Source organism: Haliotis rufescens, unplaced genomic scaffold (genome assembly GCF_023055435.1).
Source record: "Haliotis rufescens isolate VD_foot unplaced genomic scaffold, xgHalRufe1.0.p SCAF_105, whole genome shotgun sequence".
In the NCBI taxonomy this organism is placed as follows: Eukaryota; Metazoa; Mollusca; class Gastropoda; order Lepetellida; family Haliotidae; genus Haliotis; species Haliotis rufescens.
The window spans coordinates 6,232-24,841 of NW_025963786.1; the positions used below are offsets into that span (position 1 = coordinate 6,232).

General features: G+C 39.6%; 1 protein-coding gene across 2 annotated transcripts; it reads left to right on the plus strand.

Annotated features, from left to right (window-relative positions):
• The first annotated feature begins 1,434 nt into the window (after nt 1-1,434).
• LOC124152870 lies at nt 1,435-17,974 on the plus strand. Of its 2 annotated transcripts, none has more exons than XM_048392007.1 (8): nt 1,435-1,525; nt 6,050-6,250; nt 7,276-7,630; nt 13,535-13,702; nt 14,266-14,428; nt 15,251-15,414; nt 16,576-16,662; nt 17,555-17,974. In XM_048392007.1, the coding sequence occupies exons 2-8, from the start codon at nt 6,059-6,061 to the stop codon at nt 17,806-17,808; spliced, it is 1,383 nt and encodes a 460-aa protein (XP_048247964.1). In that variant the 5' UTR covers nt 1,435-1,525; nt 6,050-6,058; the 3' UTR covers nt 17,809-17,974. The 2 variants fall into 2 exon arrangements, with proteins under 2 accessions (XP_048247964.1, XP_048247963.1); XM_048392006.1 differs by having other exon boundaries at nt 1,462-1,776.
• Nucleotides 17,975-18,610: the final 636 nt, after the last annotated feature.

An 18,610-nucleotide genomic window follows, 5' to 3' on the forward strand; every position in this document is an offset into this window, starting at 1 on the left:
CTGGTGTGGACACCATTTGTTAGTGATTCATAAACAACATGTTCATGATATAGTCGGAATCGTACAATGGACTCTGCTTTTAGCAAATTTCTTATGAATATAGAATTGTTTTTAGTTGCTTATGTCTATATTAGTTTTTTCACGGCATGCCAGACCCGTGAATAACCCATGCTTGCCGTAAAAGGTGACTATGCTTGTCGTAAAAGGCGACTAACGGGATCGGATAGTCAGGCTCGCTGACTTGGTTGATGCATGTCATCGATCCAAATTGCGTGGATCGATGCTCATGATATTAATCACTGGATTGTCTGGTCCAGACTCGATTATTTACAGACCGCCGTCATATAGCTTGAATATTGCTGAGTGCGGCGTTAAACAACAAATCAACCAACCAAATTACGACATGTCAGCAAATGTAGGGGAAAAGCTTTAAGCGATGCGGGTCTTAGACGTTTACCTAAAAGCGTCATCAGGACGAATGGGATTTGCAACCACAACTATATAGTTGTCTGACACGCTTTGGAGATTCAACTCTATGTAATAGTTTAACCAATGTCACTACATTACATGTATATGTGAGAGTCTAAAAGAAACTTTAATGCCCATAGTTTCCTTAGCATGATGAAGACCATCCTGAGCCACATCATTCTCACTTGTGTGTACGTAAACTCAATATACTGAACGACTGATTGAATTCTTTTTGGATATGTTTTATCAAATTGTGTGCTCACTCGTAACTACCATAAACAATCTCCCAAAAATATTCATGATCCCTCACGCTTTGTTTTTGAGTATAAAAGGTTTTCCTACCGACAATTGGGACACTGTGGCGCAGGATGGTTTTCGTCGTAACCAGGAAACTAGGGACATTTCTTTTAACCTGTCAGATACAATGCAGTGACATGATTATACTATGACAGACAGCATATTGTAAAACACCGACATGTATATCATCCCAGATTCGTCCTGACCATGCCTGTTGGTTTTCCAACACCATAATCACGATCCCTAACTTTTTTGTACAGAATAGTTACCAAGGTTTATGTATGAAACCCTTCAACTCGATTGCTACAGAAGTATGGGATGAAACCATCGAGCCACGTCGTTCATGGAAGTCGTTATTTGATACAGAAACACACACATCGTAAGAGTATATATTGTCTTCCAGTATCAAACCAACTTTACTGGTCACAAACTTGTACGTGTGGAATGACACCTACGTTGCAAATAAAATGGGGCACTGCAATAAAAATGTTTCTACTTTGTTAAACTATCTTATATGTAATGATAACTAATCTTGGTTACTGTTTTAATATGAACAAAATATATCGTTTAATTTAAACGCCTTTACAACTCACATTTGAAAACCACGTTATCCTGTAATCACGCGTAAGCATTTCAGAAATGTCGAAGTGAGTTATTATCCTTAACGCCATTCAATATCAGAGGCAGTGCTATTCAGCGTGAGTTATACACGCAGCTAGTCGTGTGGGCAACAGTCTGCGATCTCAGGATCACCCGAACGGTAAGCATCTGTAGATCTTATTCTTTACCGTGTACAGTTCATTAGCTAGCTGAGAATGAAGTTCAGCTGACATGATGGAAACGCACTGGACAATCACTTTATATAACATTTGACTAGAAGATAGATGTAACGTCGCATGTAAGTCAAACGATGGATTATGTGAGATCCTGTAACATCTAAACCTGTATTGTGTCATAACATTGCCATTCGCTGAAGATGATCACGAAGATGGAGGACGTTTACAGAGACAGGTATTGACTACCACATACAACGTCATTCATTACGTTTATGAACTTGGATTGAGACAGTTACACCAAATCAAAAGTCTTTGTTACATAATTCTGTAATTCTGTATCAGCTGTTGTCAAAGCCTGTAAATATCCACCCCTCTTGTGTCTTGGGTGGCAGTCATGCGGAGACACCGTCTGGTCGTGAATGTAAGTTATTCAGTTCGGGTTACAGGGATGACTTAGCGATGTGCAGGTCTGTGTTACACGGGCTGCAGGGCACTGCTGTACAGTACAATACACCTAGAACACAACAGTACGACACTCCCAGAAAACAAACAACAGTACAACACACCTAGAAAACAAACATCAGTACAACACACCTAGCAAACAAACATCAGTACAACACACCTAGAAAACAAACAACAGTACAATACACCTAGAAAACAACAGTACGACACTCCCAGAAAACAAACAACACTACAACACACCTAGAAAACAAACAACAGTACAACAAACCTAGCAAACAAACATCAGTACAACACACCTAGCAAACAAACATCAGTACAACACACCTAGAAAACAAACAACAGTACAACACACCTACCAAACAAACAACACATCTAGAAAACTAACAACAGTACAACACACCTAGCAAATAAACAACAATACAACACACCTAGCAAACAAGCATCAGCACAACACACCTAGAAAACAAACAACACTACAACACACCTAGAAAACTAACAACAGTACAACACACCTAGCAAACAAACAACAGTGCAACACACCTAGCAAACAAACATCAGTACAACACACCTAGAAACCAAACAACAGTACAACACACCTAGAAAACAAACAACAGTACAACACACCTAGCAAACCAGCAACAGTACAACACATCTAGAAAACAAACAACAGTACAACACACCAAGCAAAAAAACAACAGAACAACACACATAGAAAACAAACAACAGTACAACACATCTAGAAAACAAACAACAGTACAACACACCTAGCAAACAAACATCAGTACAATACACCTAGCGAACAAACATCAGTACAACACACCTAGAAAGCAAACAACAGTACAACACATCTAGAAAACTAACAACAGTACAACACACCTAGCAAACAAACAACAGTGCAACACATCTAGAAAACTAACAACAGTACAACGCACCTAGCAAACAAACAACAATACAACACACCTAGGAAACAAACAACAGTACAACACACCTAGCAAACAAACAACAGTACAACACACCTTGCAAACAAACATCAGTAAACACACCTAGAAAACTAACAACACTACAACACACCTAGCAAACAAACAACAGTACAACACACTTAGCAAACAAACAACACTACAACACACCTAGAAAACAAACAACAGTACAACACACCTAGAAAACAAACAACAATACAACACACCTAGCAAACAAACAACAGTACAACACATCTAGAAAAATAACAACAGTTCAACGCACCTATCAAACAAACAACAGTACAACACACCTAGCAAACAAACATCAGTACAACACCTTAGAAAACAAACAACAGTACAACACACCTAGCAAACAAACAACAATACAACACACCTAGCAAACAAACAACAGTACAACACACCTAGCAAACAAACAACAGTACAACACACCTAGCAAACAAACATCAGTACAACACACCTACAAAACAAACAACACTACAACACAACTAGCAAACAAACAACAGTACAACACATCTAGAAAACTAACAACAGTACAACACACCTAGCAAACAAACAACAATGCAACACATCTAGAAAACTAACAACAGTACAACGCACCTAGCAAACAAACAACAATACAACACACCTAGAAAACAAACAACAGTACAACACACCTAGCAAACAAACAACAGTACAACACACCTTGCAAACAAACATCAGTACAACACACCTAGAAAACTAACAACAATACAACACACCTAGCAAACAAACAACAGTACAACACACCTAGCAAACCAGCAACAGTACAACACATCTAGAAAACAAACAACAGTACAACACACCTAGCAAACAAACATCAGTACAACACACCTAGCGAACAAACATCAGTACAACACATCTAGGAAACAAACAACAGTACAACACACCTAGCAAACAAACAACAGTACAACACACCTAGCAAACAAACATCAGTACAACACATATAGAAAACAAACAACAGTACAACAGACCTAGCAAACAAACACCAGCACAATACACCTAGAAAACAAACAACACTACAACACACCTAGAAAACAAACAACAGTACAACACACCTAGAAAACAAACAACAGTACAACACACCTAGCAAATAAACAACAGTACAACACATCTAGAAAACTAACAACAGTTCAACGCACCTAGCAAACAAACAACAGTACAACACACCTAGCAAACAAACATCAGTACAACCCACCTAGAAAACAAACAACAGTACAACACACCTAGCAAACAAACAACAATACAACACATCTAGAAAACTAACAACAGTACAACGCACCTAGCAAACAAACAACAATACAACACACCTAGCAAACAAACAACAGTACAACACACCTAGAAAACAAACAACAGTACAACACACCTAGCAAACAAACACCAGTACAACACACCTACAAAACAAACAACACTACAACACAACTAGCAAACAAACAACAGTACAACACATCTAGAAAACTAACAACAGTACAACACACCTAGCAAACAAACAACAGTGCAACACATCTAGAAAACTAACAACAGTACAACGCACCTAGCAAACAAACAACAGTACAACACACCTAGCAAACAAACATCAGTACAACACACCTAGCAAACAAACAACAGTACAACACACCTTGCAAACAAACATCAGTACAACACACCTAGAAAACAAACAACACTACAACACACCTAGCAAACAAACAACAGTACAACACATCTAGAAAACTACCAACAGTACAACACACCTAGCAAACAAACAACAGTGCAACACACCTAGCAAACAAACAACAGTGCAACACATCTAGAAAACTAACATTAGTACAACACACCTAGCAAACACACTGCCGGACAAACGAAGGTACACACCCTTGGTGTATGGTAGCTATAATAAAACTAAGTAGATACAAGGATGGGCTGATCCAATCTCAGACTCGCCCATTGATAAGTGAAATGTTTCCTTCTGAATCACTTAGAGTCTTTCTCTTCTTACATTGGGTGACACGTCGTGATTACCTAAAATTCGGTTCAAACCCCACTAAATCTAATTCACTTTCTCCTTAACTAACATCTGGATACACATATAGATGATTGTCAAAACTGTATTAGGTATTTTGCGATTATTTCGGTCTACATTGAACTACATTGGCTATTTCTATACGTTTGGTGGTATTCGAGGACAAGAAGAGAAATATTTTCTCTAAATCAATTCATTTTAAATGACATGGAATATTCGCCACATAATACCCTTCTCTACCGGTGGCAATGCCCACATATACTGGTTGGTTGGTTTGTTGTTTTACACCGCACTCAGCTATATGACGACGGTCTGAAAATATTCGAGTCTGGACCAGACAATCCATTGATTAAAATCATGAGCATCGATCCACGCCACTGGGATACGATGGCATGCATCAACCAAATCAGCGAGTCTGACCACCCGATCCGGTTAGTCTCCTCTTACGACAAGCATGGTCGCCTTTTACGGCAAGCACGGGTTGCTGAAGACCTATTCTACCGCGGATCTTCACGGGTTCCACATATACTGAACACACAATTATCCTCCATGGCTTTCAAATTTCTCGTGTCTCATGTTCACAAGGCCTGATTGGTTGATACAAATCCTTTCTTGATTTAATATAATTAATGCAACTTGTTTTAAAAAGAATCTTTTTTGGTTAAAATGTAGGAATTGTATAACTGAATGAAATGAAACGATTGGTTCAGATTGAAACGAGTGGCACTTACATACACCTCAATCGGGTGTTCATCCACGTACTATAATTTTAGACACCGTGTATATGGAGTAAACCTACATGTTCTAAATATTCCTGTAAATTGCTTTATATTACAACTGATCACTGTATATTGCAAATGAGGGCCGGTGGGGTGGCCTAGTGGTTACAGCGGCCTGTCACGCCTTAGACCGGGGTTCGATTCCCGACATGGGTACAATGTGTGAAGCCCATTTCTGGTGTCTCCCAGCGTGATATTGCTGGAATATTGCTAAAGGCGTTGAAAAATCATACTCACTCACATTGCAAATGACATTGAACTATTTAATAATTTCAGAATAAATGAATGGGATCTAGTGTAGCCATGAAACAAGGGACTCGAGTAGCACAACAAGGTACTCGCCGACACACAGAGCAGGGCACAACACGGATGCTGATGTTGTACCCTAGACGAGGACCTGGTGCTGCTGTCGGTATCTACGTTACCCTGCTACTAACAACGACATCACTGTTACAGACGGCCGCGATCCCAGCTCCCGTGAGTATGAACGCCACATTGAGATGACGAGCTAATCATTTTCAAGTCTTAAGCGTTGTGAAAAAAATACCAATTTTTTTAAAGATATGTTCTGAAGCATGAATCTTGAAGGAAGACCCATCACTCTCATAAACCCAATCTTTAAATGTCTACCTTGACTGTTGGGCAATATGCATATTGATTTATATATATCTATGGACGACAGTTGAATGCGGAACCAACGTTCCCACAATGAATTGATGACACCAACCAACTTGGAGAGTTTATAAGTGCATCATCTGTCCACTCCGAACATTGTAAACCGTGACTCCAAACAGTGACAAAAGATGTACTCATTCATGCACATCCAAAAAGACAATTTCACGTTACTTGATTGATGTGGTCTTTGATAGGCGTTTACAAGTTGGGAAAACATAAATACATAACACTTTTTTATGGATAGAAACTTCTTTCTGTTCTTTGTGCGACGTATCAGAGCTACTTTGTGCTCCTTCATCAGGTGAATGCTTACTAAATGCATAGAGTACTATATATATATTACACAACACAATGTTTTGCACATTCATCCCAACTTGTTTTGGATAAGAAGAATAAAAAGAAGTAGCTTTCCATAAAAAAGTGTCATGTATACATAATTGATGTGATATAAAAAAAACTAGTTCCGTTACCCTGGATTTCGGAGACACGAAATAACATTTTCGTTGAGACATTCAGCTTGGCGTAAGTGATAAGCAGTACATATGCATATAGGTTTCTTGTAAGTCAAAACATGTACATTTTGAAAGGAAAACTCTCTTAATCATTCAGATGGCATCTGAAAATTTAATGGTTTCTAAGAGTTGCAAATTTTCAAATATAGACATATTCTGTGGCAACAGGGGGCCCTAACGTACCTTATCCTGAGCAAACAATATTCACCATGCAATGTACACATGATTATAATTATGCCCTATCATGAAGTAAATAAATGATATTGCAATAATGAGTGCTCTTTTAAAAATCCGATTGTATGTTTCAATTACCAGGTTTCGGACCGCCTGACGACATACACACACGGCGAGAATATATGTTTGAAGTGTAAACCTGGGACATTCCTCCACAGCCACTGTTCAAGGAACTTTACTTTTTCTGTGTGTCATCGATGTCCGCCTCAACACTTCCAGACTTACCATACTCAGGCCACGCGCTGTGCACCCTGCCACGCCCATTGCCTCCATGACCGGAACATGGTGCAAGTCCAGGGCTGCTCGGCCACCCATGACATGCTCTGTGAGTGCAGGGAGGGATACTTTGAACAAAAACAGGGGGTCGGGTATGCAGAGATACGTCACTGCTCCACATACACGCCCTGCCAACCTGGACAGGTTGTAGTGAAAAAAGGTAAGTTCTATATACATCGTATATTTTTCCCTCAGTGAACATCGGCTGCAGTCTACATGCGTGTCTTGTCTGTCTTATCCTTGTCTAACATGACTGTCTTGTCTCTCTTATCCTTGTCTTACATGCTTGTCTTGTCTCTCTTATCCTTGTCTTACATGCTTGTCTTGTCTCTCTTATCCTTGTCTTACATGCCTGGCTTGTCTCTCTTATCCTTGTCTAACATGACTGTCTTGTCTCTCTTATCCTTGTCTTACATGCTTGTCTTGTCTCTCTTATCCTTGTCTTACATGCTTGTCTTGTCTCTCTTATCCTTGTCTTACATGCTTGTCTTGTCTCTCTTATCCTTGTCTTACATGCTTGTCTTGTCTCTCTTATCCTTGTCTTACATGCTTGTCTTGTCTCTCTTATCCTTGTCTTACATGCTTGTCTTGTCTCTCTTATCCTTGTCTTACATGCCTGTCTTGTCTCTCTTATCCTTGTCTTACATGCTTGTCTTGTCTCTCTTATCCTTGTCTTACATGCTTGTCTTGTCTCTCTTATCCTTGTCTTACATGCTTGTCTTGTCTGTCTTATCCTTGTCTTACATGCTTGTCTTGTCTCTCTTATCCTTGTCTTACATGCTTGTCTTGTCTCTCTTATCTTGTCTTACATGCTTGTCTTGTCTCTCTTATCCTTGTCTTACATGCCTTTCTGTCTCTCTTATCCTTGTCTTACATGCTTGTCTTGTCTCTCTTATCCGTGTCTTACATGCTTGTCTTGTCTCTCTTATCCTTGTCTTACATGCCTGTCTTGTCTCTCTTATCCTTGTCTTACATGCCTGTCTTGTCTTACTTATCCTTGTCTTACATGCCTGTCTTGTCTCTCTTATCCACGTCTTACATGCTTGTCTTGTCTCTCTTATCCCTGTCTTACATGCTTTTCTTGTCTCTCTTATCCTTGTCTTACATGCTTGTCTTGTCTCTCTTATCCTTGAGTTACATGCCTGTCTTGTCTCTCTTATCCTTGTCTTACATGCTTGTCTTGTCTCTCTTATCCTTGTCTTACATGCTTGTCTTGTCTCTCTTATCCTTGTCTTACATGCCTGTCTTGTCTCTCTTATCCTTGTCTTACATGCTTGTCTTGTCTCTCTTATCCTTGTCTTACATGCTTGTCTTGTCTCTCTTATCCTTGTCTTACATGCTTGTCTTGTCTCTCTTATCCTTGTCTAACATGATTGTCTTGTCTCTCTTATCCTTGTCTTACATGCTTGTCTTGTCTCTCTTATCCTTGTCTAACATGCTTGTCTTGTCTCTCTTATCCTTGTCTAACATGACTGTCTTGTCTCTCTTATCCTTGTCTTACATGCGTGTCTTGTCTTTCTTATCCTTGTCTAACATGATTGTCTTGTCTCTCTTATCCTTGTCTTACATGCCTGGCTTGTCTCTCTTATCCTTGTCTTACATGCTTGTCTTGTCTCTCTTATCCTTGTCTTACATGCTTGTCTTGTCTCTCTTATCCTTGTCTTACATGCTTGTCTTGTCTCTCTTATCCTTGTCTTACATGCTTGTCTTGTCTCTCTTATCCTTGTCTTACATGCTTGTCTTGTCCTTCTTATCCTTGTCTTACATGCTTGTCTTGTCTCTCTTATCCTTGTCTTACATGCTTGTCTTGTCCTTCTTATCCTTGTCTTACATGCTTGTCTTGTCTCTCTTATCCTTGTCTTACATGCCTTTCTGTCTCTCTTATCCTTGTCTTACATGCTTGTCTTGTCTCTCTTATCCGTGTCTTAAATGCTTGTCTTGTCTCTCTTATCCTTGTCTTACATGCCTGTCTTGTCTCTCTTATCCTTGTCTTACATGCTTGTCTTGTCTTACTTATCCTTGTCTTACATGCCTGTCTTGTCTCTCTTATCCACGTCTTACATGCTTGTCTTGTCTCTCTTATCCCTGTCTTACATGCTTTTCTTGTCTCTCTTATCCTTGTCTTACATGCTTGTCTTGTCTCTCTTATCCTTGAGTTACATGCCTGTCTTGTCTCTCTTATCCTTGTCTTACATGCTTGTCTTGTCTCTCTTATCCTTGTCTTACATGCTTGTCTTGTCTCTCTTATCCTTGTCTTACATGCCTGTCTTGTCTCTCTTATCCTTGTCTTACATGCTTGTCTTGTCTCTCTTATCCTTGTCTTACATGCTTGTCTTGTCTCTCTTATCCTTGTCTTACATGCTTGTCTTGTCTCTCTTATCCTTGTCTAACATGATTGTCTTGTCTCTCTTATCCTTGTCTTACATGCTTGTCTTGTCTCTCTTATCCTTGTCTAACATGCTTGTCTTGTCTCTCTTATCCTTGTCTAACATGACTGTCTTGTCTCTCTTATCCTTGTCTTACATGCGTGTCTTGTCTTTCTTATCCTTGTCTAACATGATTGTCTTGTCTCTCTTATCCTTGTCTTACATGCCTGGCTTGTCTCTCTTATCCTTGTCTTACATGCTTGTCTTGTCTCTCTTATCCTTGTCTTACATGCTTGTCTTGTCTCTCTTATCCTTGTCTTACATGCTTGTCTTGTCTCTCTTATCCTTGTCTTACATGCTTGTCTTGTCTCTCTTATCCTTGTCTTACATGCTTGTCTTGTCCTTCTTATCCTTGTCTTACATGCTTGTCTTGTCTCTCTTATCCTTGTCTTACATGCTTGTCTTGTCCTTCTTATCCTTGTCTTACATGCTTGTCTTGTCTCTCTTATCCTTGTCTTACATGCTTGTCTTGTCTCTCTTATCCTTGTCTTACATGCTTGTCTTGTCTCTCTTATCCTTGTCTTACATGCCTGGCTTGTCTCTCTTATCCTTGTCTAACATGACTGTCTTGTCTCTCTTATCCTTGTCTTACATGCTTGTCTTGTCTCTCTTATCCTTGTCTTACATGCTTGTCTTGTCTCTCTTATCCGTGTCTTACATGCTTGTCTTGTCTCTCTTATCCTTGTCTTACATGCTTGTCTTGTCTCTCTTATCCTTGTCTTACATGCTTGTCTTGTCCTTCTTATCCTTGTCTTACATGCTTGTCTTGTCTCTCTTATCCTTGTCTTACATGCTTGTCTTGTCTCTCTTATCCGTGTCTTACATGCTTGTCTTGTCTCTCTTATCCTTGTCTTACATGCTTGTCTTGTCTCTCTTATCCACGTCTTACATGCTTGTCTTGTCTCTCTTATACTTGTCTTACATGCTTGTCTTGTCTCTCTTATCCTTGTCTTACATGCCTGGCTTGTCTCTCTTATCCTTGTCTTACATGCTTGTCTTGTCTCACTTATCCTTGTCTTACATGCTTGTCTTGTCTCACTTATCCTTGTCTTACATGCTTGTCTTGTCTCTCTTATCCTTGTCTTACATGCTTGTCTTGTCTCTCTTATCCTTGTCATACATGCTTGTCTTGTCTCTCTTATCCTTGTCTTACATGCCTTTCTGTCTCTCTTATCCTTGTCTTACATGCTTGTCTTGTCTCTCTTATCCTTGTCTTACATGCTTGTCTTGTCTCTCTTATCCTTGTCTTACATGCTTGTATTGTCTCTCTTATCCTTGTCTTCTCCTTGTCTGAGGACGTGTTTTGATTTTTTCTTATATTGTTTTGTTTGATACATGCTTTTTCATGCCAGTGCTATGCCTGACTATGTTAGGCAACACCAGCCTGCATCCTTCTATTTGCCTCATGGCTGCTTCAGTATAACTTACATGACTTTTTCCTTAATATGGTCTTATAGCTAAAATGGATAGAACTATTATTAAACCGCCCGCATGTTATCAGAAATGCGCGGGCCACTGTAACTTGATAATTAGGAGATGAACATACTGTGTTTTCAATGTAGAGGTAGGTTACCTGTAGATTTAACCCCGCTAAATTGAATTTGGAACCGAACGCGCAGCGTGAGGTTTCAAATGTTATATTTAGCGCGGTTAAATCTACAGGTAACCTAGCTCTACATTGAAAACACAGTATGTTTATCTCCATTCTACCATGACTAAATAAAACGCGAACTCTTTGGTGTTAGCAAATATACTGTGTGAAGCGGCATGGGTTGAGTTCAGTGTTTTGAGTGGGTTATCGATCTGAATTACCGAATCACCGAACTAAATATGGTGCTGTATATACTCAGGCAGTTTGTTAACACCGTAATACTTCACTCGAACATATGACAGGCATTGGAAGCATATAAGCACGGCAACTTGGTAAGCTAACATGAGGTGGGCATCCCTAAAGAAAACAAAGCAAGCTTTGCATGGCTTTCGCTCTACATCGCGCGTCACCATTATGACGTCATATCTCTCATTGTGACGCAAAAGATATGACGTCACAGTCGTATATAGAAAAGCGCCAAAATTTCAAGCTCTCTGTTGTCTCCAAAACGTAAATACATTCCCTTTGTTGATTTCTGTCGTGTTTTTCTGCACGAAATGTATTGCCACACATCCTTTGAATATTGTAGTAACCGCATCCGTGCATTTTGTAACCTGTAATTGGAGATATAGTTATTTAAATATGCCTACCGACAATGACTGAAAATAGTACTATTCTATCAATATTAGCTTCCGCGGTGATGCGGCCGTCAAACCAGCTGTTTCAATCAGAGGGGGTTTATTGTGATTTAATAGCCTCTGATTGACCAATCAGAATCGAGTAAATTCCAAATTCATGGTAGAAGGCCCAATATCACGCCCGTTGTTAGGTGACGTCATATGATAGGGATAGGTGACGTCACGTTCAAAAGTGACGTCATCTGGTTTGTAAAAGTGGGTCAGTTATATTCGTGTTGATTGCAGTAAATGTTTCAAAACTGATATTGTTGTTTCTTTTTATTTGATAACAAATTCCATCCAGTTTAGCTAAAATAACGGAAACAGTATTTTTTCAGGGCTTTATCATTCGCAAAAGCCCTCGGTCTTGTAAGTAGAAGTCCTCAGGCTTCTGCAGATGATAATGCCTTGGAAAATAGCGTTACCCTTATATTACATTTTCTTCTGCTGTTCTTCTCACTATGCCCTGATTCACTTGATCTTTTCTGTTCAGTCTTCTAAATGCAAACAATAATGGCTAAGTTCACAATATTCCTTAATTATCATCGATTGTAAGATATTCCTTCTCTGCATCCAGGGACAAAGGTCTTTTCTGTTCAGTCTTCTTCTAAATGCAAACAATAATGGCTAAGATGACAATATTCCTTTATTATCATTGATTGTAAGATATTCCTTCTCTGCATCCAGGGACAAAGGTCTTTTCTTACTTACTTACTTACTTACTTTGGAGATTTAACGTGCGCTTTCCGACTGATGCGTTTTTCGAACACAAAGGTCTGTTCTGTTCAGTCTTCTTCTAAATGCAAACAATAATGGCTAAGATCACAATATTCCTTTATTATCATTGATTGTAAGATATTCCTTCTCTGCATCCAGGGACAAAGGTCTTTTCTTACTTACTTACTTACTTATAATTACTTTGGAGATTTAACGTGCGCTTTCCGACTGATGCGTTTTTCGAACACAAAGGTCTTTTCTGTTCAGTCTTCTTCTAAATGCACACAATAATGGCTAAGATCACAATGTTCCGTAATTATCATCGATTGTAAGATATTCCTTCTCTGCATCCAGGGACAAAGGTCTTTTCTGTTCAGTCTTCTTCTAAATGCAAACAATAATGGCTAAGATCACAATATTCCTTTATTATCATTGATTGTAAGATATTCCTTCTCTGCATCCAGGGACAAAGGTCTTTTCTTACTTACTTACTTACTTACTTTGGAGATTTAACGTGCGCTTTCCGACTGATGCGTTTTTCGAACACAAAGGTCTTTTCTGTTCAGTCTTCTTCTAAATGCAAACAATGATGGCTAAGATCACAATGTTCCTTTATTATCATTGATTGTAAGATATTCCTTCTCTGTATCCAGGGACAAAGGTGTCTGACCAGGAGTGTGGACACTGTGCTTCCGGGTTTTATTTCCAGGGAGGTAACTGTAAACAGTGCACGTTATGCAGCGACAACTCCACAGTTCTGAAGCACTGCAGTCACAACGAAAACACCATATGTTCCGAGCTGGACGTGGTACATGTCGAGGGTATGTGAAACGATCCCCTTGGGTTGGAACTCAAAGTGCATGTACATCTAAGCAGTGTTGACAACGTGGCACTATCTAATGCAGCGATTCATTAACTGTGTTATTGTACATTTTACTGTGAGATAAGTTGAATATTTACTTAATTCTAAATTATTCGAAACAATGAATTACTTTCTGGAAGACCATAGTACCTTTGATCATGCATTATATTTCACAAGTGGACGAGATGGGTGGCCACATATGGTTAGTTGAATTATTCAACAGGTTGATTCGGGCGGTCGGGTAGCCTAGTGGTTAAAGCGTTCGCTCGCCACCCTGAAGACCCGGGTTCGATTCCATACATGGGTACAATGTGTGAAGCCTATTTCTGGTGTCCCCCGCCGTGATATTGCTGGAATATTGATAAAAGCGGCGTAACACCATACTCACTCACTCAACGGGTTGATTCTACGTGTCTTACTACAATGCATTCAAATTAGTTTTTCCAACCTCAATGTGATGACGAATTAACATGAACCTGTTAATTGCTAAAATGTAATGTTTTCTCTGCGGTTCTGTTTCAGATGAAGTTGGTATTCTTCCAAAGCATGATGACCGTCACAAAGCGACCAATAATCTATCAGTGCTAATACCTACTGGCGTGCTGGTTTGTGTTTTCGTCAGCGTATTAGCAGCACTGTGCTTTCTTTGTAGGAGGCGTCGAAGAAACATTTATTCCTCAAATAGGTATGTTATGTATGGAGATAGATCATATTCCTTTGGGGTTTTCTTACACATGACAAACACCCAACTTCAGATATTTTTTTTTCCGCTCTCTTTCTATCAAGTGTCGGATAATGGACCAACACGGTGATACTGTATGACCATAAATACCCTAAGTCAATCATATTCGTAATTATATCAGATTCGCCCAGAGAGGATTATGGTATGAATATATCCACATCAACCATGTTTGTCACAAGAGCCGACAAAAGAGAATCCGGTGGTCAAACTATGATTTGGCTAATTGCAGGTCACTGTGCTCCAAGAGTGTGGATCACTGATCATTGCTTCAAGTCACTGATCGGGCTGCTTCAAACTCGTTTATATACAGGCCATATGACTGACTGCATCCTTGGACACTCCTATACATCCTGAACATTACAATGAGATAGCCCTGTATCGGCACAGCCGGAGAATTAGTGGGTGTGTGAGTTGGGTTTAACGCCGCTTTTAACAGTATTCCAGTTATATCACGGCGTGTCAGCTTAATGTGGGAGGAAAGCCCGAAGTGATGCAGGTCTCAGACGTTTACCACTTCGGTGAAAGCCACGAGCACGGGTATGGTGCTGACAAACCTAGAAACATAATCGGGGCGAACGGGCCACAATCATAGGTTTCTGGCGTGTCTAAGATACGCAACTCTGCACAGCGAATCGCGGCGCCTTAGACGACTGGGCCACCCCCTCTCCCCGGAGAATTAAGTCTCATGTTGAATGATATACTGAACAGACAAATCAAATCTTATTTTCATAGAATAACAGTTTATAATGTATGGTGCATTTTCAGTGCGCTGCCCTTGTTGGGGGTTTCATCTCCACAAGCAACTACGAGAGTGCCCACACCAACAGCTAATAGTGGGACCACGACACAAGCTATAGGTTTAAGGAGAAGGTCATCCTTAATTCCACTACAGACATCTCGGAGATCCAGCATCTATTTAGGACTTAAAGGTAGCAAACACATCAGTCCATTATTAAACATGATTTATGGGTTTTAAATTGTAGTTACGTGTCAATAGGCCATCATGCTTTAACAACAGCATACATTTTAGGTTACACAAATACCCTTGTTTTTCTTCCATCACCCTAAAAAACCGAGCTCGTTTTAGTGTGTTTGACTGTGAAGCTGTTTCCCAGCGTCGGTCGTATAACATCATAACAATGCCGAAAGCAGTATTCATTACCAGACATTCCACTGGCCGTCCACTTGAATATTTCCTGATAACATGTGACACTCCACTGGCCGTCCACTTGAATATTTCCTGATAACATGTGACGCTCCACTGGCCGTCCAGATGAATATTTCCTGATAACATGTGACTCTCCACTGGCCGTCCACTTGAATATTTCCTGATAACATGTGACACTCCACTGGCCGTCCAGTTGAATATTTCCTGAAAACATGTGACTCTCCACTGGCCGTCCACTTGAATATTTCCTGATAACATGTGACACTCCACTGGCCGTCCACTTGAATATTTCCAGATAACATGTGACGCTCTACTGGCCGTCCAGTTGAATATTTCCTGATAACATGTGACACTCCACTGGCCGTCCACTTGAATATTTGCTGATAACATGTGACACTCCACTGGCCGTCCACTTGAATATTTCCTGATAACATGTGACACTCCACTGGCCGTCCACTTGAATATTTTCTGATAACATGTGACACTCCACTGGCCGTCCACTTGAATATTTCCTGATAACATGTGACACTCCACTGGCCGCCCAGTTGAATATTTCCTGATAACATGTGACACTCCACTGGCCGTCCAGTTGAATATTTCCTGATAACATGTGACACTCCACTGGCCGTCCACTTGAATATTTCCTGATAACATGTGACACTCCACTGGCCGTCCACTTGAATATTTCCTGATAACATGTGACACTCCACTTGCCGTCCAGTTGAATATTTCCTGATAACATGTGACACTCCACTGGCCGCCCAGTTGAATATTTCCTGATAACATGTGACACTCCACTTGCCGTCCAGTTAAATATTTCCAGATAACATGTGACACTCCACTGGCCGTCCAGTTGAATATTTCCTGATAACATGTGACACTCTTGAATATTTACTAACACGTCTTTGTGCAACTATTGCAGAGCCAACTTCCTGGACTGAACCAATTTTCAAGATTTTATGTACCCACCTAACTGGAAATTGGAAAATGTTTATGCGACATTTACCAGGTAACATCTCCAAATATATTATTTAAATCATTGACGGGTGAATTAAATACTTTGGTAATAACGAATATACATGGATAAGCTTCAAGCCACAGACTTCAATTGTTGTACCAGTAAATTCTATAATAACTGAGTAATGACTCATGACTGTACACCTTGAGTTGTACCATTAGGACAATGTCTAACATCATTTAAGCCCTGCATATCGAATGAGGTAAGCTCGGTTAACTCAAAGTGCTTTCAACAAAACATATATCGAGATATCGGGTTACAGGGCCTTCAAGGAAATTACCTATATCAAGCAACAAAAGCTATCATTTTGTATTAAAATGAAATAATAAAGAAATCATGTATTGAAACATGACTACCTTCACTATCGGATTGGGAGGGTCTGGGATTGTATTTATAATACAATTCGAATAACTTGCTCTTGAAAGTACTACCAAAATATAATATGGACTCATTTTTACCAAAAAATGTCCCCAAACCAATGTTAATGTTTTGTTTCCCAATAATGTTACAGTTCAGTTAAAAGAGAGAGTAAAAAGGGCATAATATTTCATTATTGAGGTCAATGTGCGATTTCCTACATTAAGCCTTGAGTGACATACTGCATGCACGTCGATTCACTTGGAGAGGTCTTCTAATAAGGTCAGATCTATTCTGATGGGACTGGGACCAATTACTAATTACCCATTACCATAGCCCTACTCATGTACCTTTCTGTACTAGCATCGTTTTATATAATAATTAATTATTTAACAGTGACTGTCACCGTTGGTTGGTCTTATCTAACTGTTGCACTGCTATCCCTTTAAATTATCCTGTAATGTGTAATCGATCGAAGTGTAAAATCCCGTTCTCGCACATCTGTATATTTTGTGATTTGTTTCAGGTGACGAAGAATACAAATCATCAGTTGACGCTCGGTGTGAGCAGATTTGTGATGAGGTCAGAAACAACGTCCCGGAACAAATCTACACTGCTCTCAGAGAGTGGACGCAAGCATGTGTGTGGCCAAATGTTTCTGTGGAGAGCGTTCTAGCTTCATTGGAGTCGATGCAAGATACTGAGGACTTGTGGAAAAGGGTGTCAGATGCAGCCATGAGGCTGAATGAAACAATCCCAGAAGAAAACAAAACAGCGTAGAGTTACAGCAAATATATATTAAATGAACTTGTGATTTCAGGATTCATTAAATTAATTTGTCGATGACCGGCTGAATTGTTGTAATGGTCTGTCCGTTGGTCCCTTCACTCATTCAGGATGCTGTAATTTCCTTACCAAACAAACAGTAAACATCACATTGATCATCGCAATGGTTGTTTTAAGTTGCATCGAGATATGCCGTCACAATTGTTGTTCGGCCAAATTATAATTACCACTGTGTGTGTGTGTGTGTGTGTGTATGTGTGTGTGTGTGTGTATGTATGCATGTAATTATGTGCATATTGATATAAGGTCAAGATTCGTATTTCTGTCACAAGGGGGCAAACAAAATATAAAAAAATAATTGGGTAATAAAATGTTGTAACTCAAAAGTGAACTATTGAATCTAAATTTGCTTCGGCAAATCAGATCCAGGTAGTGAGTTGAGGGGGTGGAGGGCCAAATATTCCAATTGGGTATTAACCTGATTCTGTTTTTACATTAATTAGACAATAAAGGACAGGGTACGATAATATCAGGTTAACATGGATAGTCTTTATTTGGTCCTCATGTACAGACACGTGCATTTTAATGGACATGGGTATATATATATATAAACCCCAGGGTACATTTGAATCAGAAATCATTGATAATAAATAATATGAAATAAATGCTGCTTTCGTTATTGACAATAGTTGGTCAGTGTCAAACGTTGTACTCCTGTACAGTGAAATTATCAGATCTAGAGAGTCCATACAGTGACTTTAACAGCACGAGGATAACCTATTTGCCATTGGAAGGA

Excerpts from the sequence above, each read along its gene's own strand:
- LOC124152870 (XM_048392007.1), top strand. The coding sequence starts at position 6,059 with ATGGGATCTAGTGTAGCCATGAAACAAGGGACTCGAGTAGCACAACAA. Across the intron at positions 15,415-16,575 it reads CATCTATTTAGGACTTAAAG|AGCCAACTTCCTGGACTGAA; the intron begins GTAGCAAACACA and ends CAACTATTGCAG. Across the intron at positions 16,663-17,554 it reads GTTTATGCGACATTTACCAG|GTGACGAAGAATACAAATCA; the intron begins GTAACATCTCCA and ends GATTTGTTTCAG.